This window comes from Pediculus humanus, genomic scaffold, assembly GCF_000006295.1.
Source record: "Pediculus humanus corporis 1103172107591 genomic scaffold, whole genome shotgun sequence".
Classification (NCBI taxonomy): Eukaryota; Metazoa; Arthropoda; class Insecta; order Psocodea; family Pediculidae; genus Pediculus; species Pediculus humanus.
The window spans coordinates 17,148-29,917 of NW_002987205.1; the positions used below are offsets into that span (position 1 = coordinate 17,148).

The window sequence follows — 12,770 nt, forward strand, 5'->3', positions numbered from 1 at the left end:
CCTAATTGTTGAAAAGTGTTAAGAATGAATATCTTGAATGGTGTAATATTATTTAGGTTCTTTGTCAAAAAAATGAACGGGAGATCGTAGGTGTTGTATTGACTTATCTATAACGAACAGTAGAACTTTTCATTCGGGAACAAAAAAACATTTTTTGGGGAGAAATTTGTAAATAATGAATATCATGTGTAAAAGTGCATATCGAATGCCATATCAATCTGAAAATTTTGTAATATTAAACACCTTTTTACTTATTTTTAATAGAGACATTTGTTATATTTATCGTAATAAAAAAAAAAAAAATGGCCTTTAAAACGTAAAATTAGCCTCTTGGCAACTGTCAAAATTTTTAAAAAAATTTTTTCGGTTGGTACTACTAACCTGTTTGTGTTTAATGTTTACCTTTTCTGATATTGGAAGCCTTTAATTTTTTTTTTTTTTTTTTTTTTTTAAACTTGAGGAGAATAATAAAAAAAGAGAGAAAGAGAGAGAGATAGGTCTGGTAATTAAAAATGTCCGTGACTTATTTTTCGGTCGGCTTTTTTAAAAAGAAAATTTTTTTTTTATATTGAAAATCAGATCGGAAAATTCATAAAGTATATATATATCTATCTTTGTCTATGTATTTAAAATAAAAAAAAATTTTCATAGTCGTTTATGGGTATATAAATTACTCGATAACCGTAATATTTTAAAAAAAATTTGTTATTGATTTTGCGTTGGTAGCAGACGACTTCCTACCTGTGAAACCGTTGCCATCATCCTCCCACGAATAAAACAAAAAAAAAATTTTCCCTAAATAGTCGTTCTCGTAGAAAATTTTTTTTTAATGGTTTTCTCTAAATCGAATCGATTACGTCGTCGTACAGGTATATGTATACATATGTGAGTGTTATGTGCGTGCGTGATTGCGTGTGCGTGGGTCCTCAAGACTACTACGTCAGGATCGCGTGAGTGAACAACTTTGTGTTTTTCGACACCTCCCAGTCATTTTACCGTCCATAGTACTCTCTCATAGCTTTTCTCCCACCGCATTTAATCAGGCAGAGAGGAAAAACCTCTTTTTTCCACGAGTGTACTTTTGGGACAAACTACCTACATATTTTATTTTCGGTTTCGTTTTCTCTCTCTCTCTCTCTCTCAACATTCTTCTGTAAGTTGTTAAATACAATCAGTTCACCATCATCGTTTGTCTGGTACGAAAGCTTTCGGTGTGTTTTTTGTCGTTTGCCGTAATAATAATAATAATTTGCGGGTTAGGTGTGCGGTAAAGTGTCTTTCGAAATTAAATTTATGGCATTTCATTTCATTTTTATAATTTAACTCAATTTTTTTAATTTTTGGTAAAAATTTAATTCGCCGGCATTTTTAAAATTTATAATTAGCATAGAATAAACATAATTTTTTTTTTTTTTTTTTAATTATATGTTGTAGGCTTGCTTATATGAGGTTAAAATTTAAATTTAAATTACTTATCATTATTATTATTATTTTACGTTAAGATAATTAAAATTAATTTGAAAAAGTTTTTGTTTTTAATAAATACGTACGCGTGAAAAAATTTATTTCGTTTTTTTTTTTTTTTAATAAATTATTTTTTTTTTTTACAGTAATTTATTTTAATAATTACTCAAATTTTTTTTTTTTTTTAATTTTAATTTAATTTATTAAAAAAAAAAAAAAAAAATTTCTCTAATGCGAAACTAAAAGTTTTTAATTTAATTTAATTTAATTTAAAAAAAAAAAATCAACCAAAATTTATAACGTAAAAAAAAAAAAAAACAAATAAATAAATTTTTTTATAAAAACCAGACGGCCATACCCTCATTTTTCAGGTCGACTTTTTATTATTATTATTAATAATAAAATAAAAAATTGAGTTTTTATAACGAAAAAGAAAGAGAAAAAAAAAAAAAACCGCGTGTGAACGAAAATGTCAACGCAATCTTATTACAAAGAAAGATTGGGATTCGATCAAACAGAATGGAATGATGGCATCAGTACTCCGGTATATGAAGCCAACCTTACCAAATCGAAAGGTTTGTGGCAGTTTTTTATCAAAGCCACATCAGGTACGCATTTTATTTCATTTTTGTTATTCCAACATTGAGTTTTAATTTGTGCCTGCGTGTGTGTGCGTGTGTGATTTTATCACGAGTTTTGTCGTAATCACACGCAGTTTTTTTTTTTTTATTTTATTTTAATTAATTATTTAATTACTTTCGTGTGAAGTAATAATAATAATAATTATTATTATATTTATTTTTTGTGTGTTTTTCGAGATTTATATATATATATATATATAAAATATAACAAAAATCATGTTGGAATGCTAATGAAATAACATGCGTATTGATTTTATTTTTTATTTTTATTTTTGTTTTAAATGTTTTTATGTTGTATAAGATTGGTAAAATAATAATAATAATAATAATAATAATAATAATAATAATAATAATGCGTAATATAACCGAGAAGATTATAAAGAATGTATATATGTGTGATGGATGAACGGGTAGATAGGTAGATGTTCAGGCGAACACACATGTTAAAATTTTTATATAAAATTTTAATTCAAAAAAAACGTTTCCACGTCGTTACCACGGTCATCATATTTAGAAGCGAATAAAAAATAAAAATAAAAAAAATAAAATGGTTGAAGGTCTTCTAGATTGTAGAAAAAAAGCGAGTTCGGAATCGACTATTCAGGAAGAACCAGAAGTTCAATATTATACTCTAAGGCGTGTATAATAATGGCAGAGGTTAAATATTTCATTATTATTATTATTATTATTATTATTTTTTATCTAAATAATAATAGTAGAGAAAAATGAATTATTATCATCATCATCATCATCATCTTAATTTTTTGATTTATTTATTTATTTAGGGTTTATTTTTTAGGAGGGTTTTTTTATTTCAATTTTATTTTACGCAATAAAAATTAACAATAATAATGATGATGATGATGATGATGATGATGATCTTGTTTTACTCCCAAAAGAAAATTATTGAAAATTAAAAATTTAAAGCAATTTTTTTTTGCACGCAATGTGTTGATTCCATTTACGGTCTCTCACGTTATTTCAACTCGTAAAGAAAAGAAAAAATTGCATTATTATTATTATTATTATTATTATTATTATTCGCAGTAAATTTAATTTTACAATTAATAAAAAATAATGTAAAACATTTCCGTTATGAGTGTACCAATAATACCAATTTAATTTAATTTCAATATTTAAAATGTTTATTTAAATATGTTTGAGGAGGTCCTCCCCATTTTTTTGTTTTCTCTACGCGAAAACATGCCTGTTTTTTTTTTTCTTGAAATCGTAAACAATAATTATGTTATTTTGCAAGTCGAAATAAATTAAAAAATTTAAATACTTGTGCGATTTAAACAAAAAAAAAAAAGAAAGGAAAATTTGCATTGTTATTATTGTGCGTCTCGTTTGTTTTTTAAGGGAAAACACGAAATGTTTAAAGGGTGTGTGAGTGCGTGTGCGTGCGTAGTAAATTTTTTTTTTTTTTTTCCCATTAAAAAAATTATTTTACTAATTAGGGCGTAAACGAAACGTTTAAAACTTGAAAAAAAAAATTGATTTGCGTGTAAATGTTTTTTTATTGATTCATTAAAGACGAATACGAATGAGAGTAATTTAATAAATTATTTTTTATTTTATGTATCCCTCTGTTGTACAATAATAACTGTTACATAACATTAAAATCATTTTAAATAAATAAATAATGTTTTTTTAAAAATGAAAAAAATGTCGTCGATAATTCATCTAAAATACTATTTACGTAATAAAATGTTTTTTCGAACATGTCTGTTTATGAACAAACAACAGACAAAAAAAAAATACAAACGAAAAATTTTATTCAAAACCGAGTCACGGTTTAAACCATTGACACACACACACACACACGTGTGTGTGTGTGTTATCCTAAAAATGTATTCCCATAATTTTCAAATTTTTTTTTTTTTACCACGTGACGTTTCCGGAAACTCGCAGTCATTCGACAATATACATTTTTTTTTTCTAATCGTTTACTTACGTATTTAAAAATAAACGATATTATTATTATTATTATTATTATTATAATTACTTACGTTGGTAAATTTTTTTTTTTTTTTTGTTGACGTGAGAATGACACGAACACTACAACATGGAGTTTAGAAAGGAAAAATTTAAAACGGAACTTATTTAAAACAAAATAAAATCAATTTGGATATTAATTATGTGTTTATTATTATTATTATTCGATTTGTTTTTTTATACATAAAAAAAAAACCCCCCGTCATCAAATATTTAATATTTAATTATTTAAACTGTTATGTGAAAAAAAAAAAATACTAATAATAATGATTAACTTTGAGTTTTTTTTTTTTTTTTTGCACATATTAATTTTTTATGGTTTTTATTTTTACTGCAATTATTATTATTATTATTATTATAATTAATGTATTTACCACACTTTCTCAGTGATTGAACGTAAAAAAGTTCTTCTGCTCGAGACTTTAAATAATATTGCATTTTATTTAATGAGTAAGTGGTGACCCCCCGATAAAATCATTTTTTTTTTTTTTTAGGTTTATCATAAGGTATCGTATTTTGATATTTTATAAATAAAATGAAAAATTTTTTTTAAACGAATTTCGAAGATTAAAAGTAATAATAATAATAATAATTTTGTTTTTGTTTCAGACGAAAGAGATGCGATACAAAAGAAAACATTTACGAAATGGGTGAATAAACATTTGAAAAAGGTGAGAATTTTTCCTCTTCATCATCATTATTATTGTAATTTACCACCCCCCCCCCCACTCATCCCCCCGGTCTGCTAAATGGTCATAATATTTAAAAGAAAGAAAAATTATTATTATTTACTTTCGTTTTCTGTACTTTTAACATTTTACGTATCGAAACGCCTACGTAAAAAAAAAAAAAAAAAAAAAGGTGCAAATTAATAATTAGTTAGGTTCATTCATAATAATAATAATAATGATAATGATAATAATAGTTTTTACCGAATTAAATAAATAAAAATTTTAAATTATTTATTTATACGTCAATACGTAAGGTAAGGTAAAGTGTAGTATATATGCCATATATTGATATCATATTAATATTATTATTATTATTATTATTATTATTATCATTATTATTATTGTTGAATAGTTGGTACGAGTGGTGGAAGGAAGGACAAGTTTTTTTTTTTTTTTTTAATACCTTACGACACTCCATATGTACTACTCGCAAATACTCGATTGCCTTCGTTTTACGACGACCCACGTTTTCATTATTATTATTATTATTATTATTATTATTGTTTTCCGAGAAATTAAACAAAATTATTACGTTTATCCTATCTATCGTTATCATTATTATTATTATTATTATTATCATAAAATTTTATAATAATAAAAAATAATTAATTTCAACCTCCGTATGAAGTTATAATAATAATAATACTAAACAAAAATTATTATTGTTATTATTATTATTATTACTATTATTATGGCGCATTAACCTAATTGTTTTAATTTCTTTTTATTGATTCGTTTTGCGTTTTACAATCTACCGAAAATTTATCATTATCATTATTATTATTATTATTATTATTATTATTATTATTATTATTATTATTATTATTATTATTATTAAATTTTTTTTCGATGGCCATTTAGGAGTTTTGTGTGTGACATTTTGTGAATATTAAACAAGTTAGTCGTTGATGACATTAATAAAAAATTATTTATTGTTTATTTTTGTTTTTTATTAAAAGCAGCATTGGAAATACGTTAAAGTAAGTTTTTTTTTTTTTTTTTTTTTTTTTAATTATTGCTCGAAATATTCGTAAAGTGGTAAAAATTCGTTAAAGTGGAAAACAAATTTTCATCATCATTATTATTATTATTTTTTTGTATGTAAGTTACCGAGCACCTTGCTCCCGAGAGTGTATTATTATTAAATAAGTCACGTGGTAATTGTTGTAAACATTATTATTATTATTATTAGGTTTTTTTTTTTCGTTAAATGCAGACAGACCAAAAAAAAAGATGTTTTATAATGATTTATAAAGAGAAAACGTTTATTATTATTATTATTATTATTATTATTATTATTATTAACGACGCCTCGGTTATTTCGAAATTATAATAAGACAAGGAGAGGAAGAAAGAAAAAAGCAATAATTAAAAGAAGAGAGAGAGAGAGAGAGAAAAAATTACCTTTATTGGCATTTGGCGAAACTTTAAGAAAAAAACTCCCACCACCCATCCTCTCTCTCTCTCTCTCTATTTCGAACACACATTGATTCAATCAATTTATCATGTTAATTTTTTTTAATCTGTCTAAATTATTATTATTATTTTTATAGGGAGCCCTTGAGTTGAGGAAGAAAAGCCATTTGTCATTTTTATTTAAAAAAAAAAAAAAAAAAAAACTTGCTTGAAATAAATAAATAAATTGTCGACGTGTCGTATTATAATAATTTTATAACTGCTTTTAATAAAAAAAAATCATTATTATTATTATCTTAATTAATTAATTAATCAATTTTAAAAAAAAGGTTACGATTGTCTATAATAGTTGTAAAAAAAAAAATTAATAGCGTCGGAGTATTTTTAATATTTTTATTAATAATATTTAATTATATTTAATGAAAAAAAAAAAAAAAAAAATCTTTTACAGAATTACACGTGTCTTCACGTGTGCATCAATCATCCACAATTTGGCCCCTGCTGTTCTCCCACAGTAAGTCGTCCGAATTCAATTATCGGCTAATCATTTATATATTGTTTTAAGCACGATTTTTTTTTTTTTTTTTTTTACATAAAGTAGCGCTTTGTGTGTGTGTTGTGCTTGTTTTTTTTAAATGTTTTTCTATACTACCCTTGTGTCTTTGTTTTCAAAAAAAAAAAAGTAGCTTTTACCCCCTCACCCTCCCCCTCCCCCTCCATCCCCCACTTGTTTGATTTTTTTTTAGTTACGTTTTTTAGATTTTGCAGTTTTTCGATGTTTGTTTTTTACTTTTTAATCCTGACTAACTGTATTATTTCTTTATTTTTTTTTTTTTTTTGCTCTGGCGGAAACGGATGTATTGTTCTACAAGAAATTTTTAAATTTATCTCCTTGAAACGAATATGTAGGAACTTGACTTGATAATAAAATTGCTAAAAGTTTTTTTTTTTTTTTTTTTTTTTTTTTCGTTTAAATTTGAATTATTTAATTGGGTTGCATTTAAAAAAAAAAAAAAAATTAAAAAACAATGCGTATATTTTTTTATTTATTAGGTTGGCATCAACTTCCCACATTGCAATTTTTTTTTGTGAGTTAAAAATGAGCGTTGGAGGAGTCCCCCCCATATACGTAAATTTTTGACCGGTTTTTTTACAATGGCAAATTCTTAATTCAAATATTTATTGGTTTATTTGTTGTCCGCCTTTTTTTTTTTTTTTAGATAATGTTAATTTTTTGTACCTTGATAAGTTGATGTCGTATTGCCCCCCGTCCCTCTATCCCCCCAAATAACAATGACACATTTATTTTATTTTGGCAAAAAATCATTTTTTAATTTTCAAACGAAATCGTGATCACTTTTGACTTCATCAAACCATATAAGTTGAAAAAAAAAGGTTTCAGGTGTAATTATCTACATTTCCCAACGGCAAATCGATACAATAATAATAATAATGATAATGTTTTTTTCCAACTGTTACGACATGACAAAACGTGTAAAAAATGTTTTTATATAGTCGAGAAGGAATCTGGTGGAATTAAAATGTTTATATTATTAATTCTTACTCATCGTTAATCCTATTTTTTCTTTACGTTTGTCGAATTTAATTAATATATATTAATACGTCACGTGTCATTATATTTATTTATTTATTTAGAAAAAAAAAGAAAAATTATTTTGTATTATTTAGCAAAGTTATCCAAGAACGCTCTCAAAACCTGTTAAAAGTTTATGAAAAACCCTTTATTAAAGTTTTTCTACTACCCCTGAAGGTTGTTAATAAGAGACTGCAAAAAAAAAAAAAAAACTCGTACCTGTTAATTAATAATAATAATACTTTTTTATTTATTAATAATACTCGAGTACGCTATTAATTTGTTATGTAAAAAAAAAATCAAATCAAATTTTATTTATTTATTTATTTATTTCTTCCTACCAATTTTTGATTTTACGTAACAAATCGTAAAAGAAAAATAAAATAAATAAAAAATGAGTCAGAGCAAGTTTTTTTTTCTCTCTCTTTCTTTCTCTTTCTCTCTCTCACTCACACACACACACACAATCTTTTAGATTTCTCGTAACACAAATAATAATAATAATAATAATAATAATAATAATAATATTTTAAATATCAAACAAATATTGTATTTAGAAAGTTAAATTTATTATTATTATTATTATTATTAACAATAAAATTACATTAAGTTCATAATGTTTTTTTTTTTTTTTTTTTTGTTAAGTGAATTTTCTAATGATAATAATAATAATAATAAAGAGTTAGAGTTGGGGAAAAGGTAGGAAGAGAATTTTCGTTGTTGTTGCAAAGGTGTGGGGGGGAAGGGGAAAAGGGGACTTAAATTTAAGAGGTTAGATAGATAGATAGATGATCTAACTATCCGGTTGATTGCCTTGACCGTTTAATATTAAGAGCAAACGTTAAATAAATACTATAATAATAATAATAATAAAACATGTTGTATGTTAATAAGTTGGGTTATGTGGACAGGGATGAGCCTAAATAAATATTATTATTATTATAAACGAAATTAATTGTTAAAAGAAAAGAATTTAATGATTTGTCACGGAGTAGAAAATTTTTTTTTTTCTCCACACTTTCCAATGTGAAAAAATTTTACTAATAAAGTTATTAAAGTAGATGATTATTATTATTATTAATATTAATTTACCCCGATGACAATAATAATAATAATATTTAATAAACGTTACACACACACACACGCGCGTATATAAATGTAAGTGTTTTTGTGTTATTATTTACAAAAACCTGCCTACCTGCCTGCCTGCCTGCCTGCCTGCCTGCCTGCCTGCCATGATGTTCGATTTTATTTATTTATTTATGTATTTTTTTTAATAAGTTTTATTATTTAATTAATTTATTTGAATCGGCTTGAAAAAAAAAAAAAAAATTTGTTTGTTATTATTTTATATAATGGTTAAAATTTTTTTATTTTTTTTGTTTAGGCTGGCCGACACGTCAATGACCTTTTCGAGGATTTGCAAGATGGGCACAATTTGATAAGCTTGTTGGAGGTTTTGTCTCAAGAAACCCTTCCAAGAGAGCGAGGCCGGCTTAGATTTCATATGCTTCACAATGTCCAGGTACGATAACCTTTTGAATTAAACAAGACTGGATTATTATTATTATTATTATTTAAACAATCCGTGGCCTCTGCCATTGTTTTGTTTACCTCAAACCGTAATATTGAATTTTTTTCTCCTTTTTTTTTTCCTTTTTTTTCCTTTTCTTTTTGGATCTTTGACCTTGGCATCAGTTTTTATTAAAATAAAAAAAAAATTATTTATTTTTCTATTCGTCCATTTCCGGTTACTTTTACCATATTACAAATTTTATTTAATTATTATTAATAATGCACGAACAAACACAAACACATTTGAATGTTTTTCCCCAAAAGAGATAAATGATTATTAATATTTTTTTTTTTTTCCTTTCTTCCCTCCAGACGTGTTTAGATTTTCTGCGATATAAAAAAATCAAGTTGGTTAACATCAGAGCAGAAGACATAGTCGACGGAAACCCAAAATTGACTCTGGGTCTTATATGGACGATTATTCTCCATTTCCAGGTAAGTTTTTTTTTTTTTTTTTTCGTTTTTTTTAGCCGCGCGAAATTTTCGTGATAAAAATATATTTAAAGTTTAATTTTAAGTTAAATGTTAATAATGGCGGTTGTTGTTTGAATAATTTTATCTTTTTATCGCGGTTGTGTTTGTGTATGGATTTTTCCGTTTAGTTTGTCGAACAAAAAATAAAAATGGAAAAATGGTGTAAACGCGAGTTGGGGTTTTTCTGCAGCTTCGTGCAGTTACTTATTTAAAATTTTTTTTGGAAATTACAAATTTTTTTAAACGTTTTTGCCTCCTCACGAAATTGTAAGGAAATTGGTCGTCACATGGCGCGATGATTAAATGTTTAACTCCTTAAAAAAAATGATTGCTTGAGTATGTAATTACGAGGGATTGATTGATTGATTGATTGATTGATATCGGTTGGGATGGTTAATTCGTTCAATGAGCCGTTATATCGAATATTTATTTATTGGTTTGTCATTTATAAATAATAACGACGTGCAGGTTTCAGGTTGTATTATTTCCTTCTTCTTCTTGTTCTTGTTTCAATCGAAATAATTTATTTGTGAAAAGTTTCGAGAAAAAAAAAGAAATTGACGGGATATTATGATGTGGTAGTCGGTGTAACTTGCGGTTTGATTTTAACCTATTTGAAATGTGACGTTTCACCGAAAGAAAAACTATGTAAAAAAAAGAGAAAATTTATTAAGTTTGTCGTAATACTGAAATTGTTGTCACATAATCATAATCTATACAAATTTTATTTTAGTCATGATTCGGTACAAGTTCTTTTAAATGTCAAATTTAAATGTCTAATTGTCGTTCGTCATGTTGTTCGTTTTTTGTCAATGTTCTTTATGCAATTCAAATCCTGTCTGCTTGTCAAAGTGTCTTTCAATATTTATTCCAGGTTTTTGAAAAAAATTTCCTCATAAATATATATATATGCTCGAATTGTCGTGGTGTTTGTTTCAACCCTCTTCCCCCCTGCCCCTGCCTCCCCCCTGATATTTCATATTTTTGATAAACGTGATAGATTTGCTGACTGATGTCACAGATGTCTGTATGTATTTACAATTGTACGAAAAGTCTCTACCTTAAACGAGGTTGTTGTATGATTGTATTGTGCTCTCTAATTTCACCTGTACCTTATCGATCGACGACATTTCGAGTCAGTTACAGGCACCCATTATTTGTATTTTATCAAAAAAATTCTTCTAGTCTTTTAAATTTAAATTCATTAAAATCTGTTAAATTTCACTTATGCAAAGAGTGATGCTTTCCTGTTAAACAAATAGACTATTCATGATTTGGCAGGCGACGACGTTCTATGAAACTACTATTAAATTGTAAATTTTAATAAGTTTGTTATTAACTTATGTATGTATATATATATATATATATATATATATATGTATATATATATATATGTAAAATTATTTATTTTTTTACTGGGAGTTGTAAATTTATTAATTAGGTAAAATTTAAAGTTTTTTAGAATTGGGGATTTCACAATTTGGGTGTCAGAGTTTGTTAAATTTTATGATTGCTCAAGTAGTTTAATTGAAGTAATGAGGAAGTGAAATCGAAGTGCCTTTTTTTTCTCCGTTCAAGCAAACTAAACAATCATAGTGGGTGGTAATTCAATGCTCTTGCAAAATGCAAACCTTCAAATTCGAACATAATAATAATAATAATAACCTTCTTCTTATATCATGCCTTTAACACAAATTTATTCGTTTGTTCTTGGCTTGTCTTGGCTTGGCTCGGTGTATCCATGTTTAAATCCAAAGGTTTGAGTAAGTAACTTTCACAGTTACAAAAAAAATTAAATTGAAACACGAAAGCTATTCAAAAATTATTTTTTTCACACATTAAATATAACTTTAAGTATTATTTTGTATGTGGAAAAAAAACCCAAGTTTTCAAGGCGATTCTTTTTTTTTTTTTTTTAAATAATGTATAAAAGTAATTTTTATTTTCACGATCATGGATTGTTTGTTTGTTTGTTTGTTTGAAGTGTAATATGGCGTCCTTGATTGACGAAGTGGAAAAAAAAAAAAAAAATATTTCGTGCGTTATAAAATGTATGGTTTTTGAAACCCCAACAACAACATTTGGTTTAAAAGCAAAAAAAAAAGGATGAAGAAAAACTAATTTAAATATATTATTATTATTATTATTATTATTTATTAGTCGTAGTCGTTTTGGTTCATGATTTATCCTTTTCGACTCATAATATAAAGCTTTTGTTGTTGCTGGAATTAATAAATTTTTTTTTTTTTTATTTACGGCATTGTTAGTCGGTTGTTAGAATAATTAGTTTGTTGTTTGTTTAGCAAGGTTAATTTTAATGAATTAATTGTTTTGTACCCTTACTCCGGATTTAGAATTGAAACAAAAACGCGTTTCCGTAATAAAACGAAAAAAATTTTGTTTGTTTTCTTATCAGGTCATGAGAGGTGCGGTTGTTTTGATAAAAAAGAGAGAGAGAGAGAGATTGATGATTGTACGACGACATCTTGATTATCTCTTTAAAAACAAAAAAAGGTTTATACAATAAGTAATAAATTTGTTTTAAACAAACGTCGTTTGTTAGTTTGTGTTTGTTTCGGTTTGATATTTGTTATTAAAGAAAAATTATAGTTGAATTTCCGGTTTATTTTTTTTCGGCGGTAAATTTAAATTTGTACCCTTAAAATTATATTTGTGAACGTTTTCGATTGGATATTATCATATATATTGTATGTATAATTTGTTAGAGAGAGAAAGAGAGTGAGAGAGAGAGAAAACTCGTGACGTAATAATAATTTGTTCGTTTTTTTGTTAATTTTCCACAATAAGTGTGATTTTTTTTTTGTACGATTTCACCTTGTTTTAATATTATTATTATCATCATCGGCGTCGGGCTGG

General features: G+C 25.6%; 2 protein-coding genes across 2 annotated transcripts in view; both read left to right on the forward strand.

The window, feature by feature from the left end:
* Positions 1–1,933: 1,933 nt before the first annotated feature.
* Positions 1,934–2,751, forward strand: Phum_PHUM227900 (uncharacterized protein; the record flags this gene model as incomplete). The annotated part of the gene is made up of 2 exons (XM_002425876.1): positions 1,934–2,072; positions 2,663–2,751. The coding sequence occupies 2 exons, from the start codon at positions 1,934–1,936 to the stop codon at positions 2,749–2,751; spliced, it is 228 nt and encodes a 75-aa protein (XP_002425921.1).
* Positions 2,752–4,549: 1,798 nt separating this feature from the next.
* Phum_PHUM227910 (Nesprin-1, putative) overlaps positions 4,550–12,770 on the forward strand; it is a gene marked incomplete at both ends in the record, with an annotated part of 55,262 nt that continues 47,041 nt past the window's right edge. Inside the window, 4 exons of the mRNA XM_002425877.1 lie at positions 4,550–4,553; positions 4,713–4,774; positions 9,232–9,369; positions 9,732–9,854. Of these exons, the coding sequence (XP_002425922.1) occupies positions 4,550–4,553; positions 4,713–4,774; positions 9,232–9,369; positions 9,732–9,854 (327 nt within the window). The remainder of the gene's footprint in view (positions 4,554–4,712; positions 4,775–9,231; positions 9,370–9,731; positions 9,855–12,770) is intronic.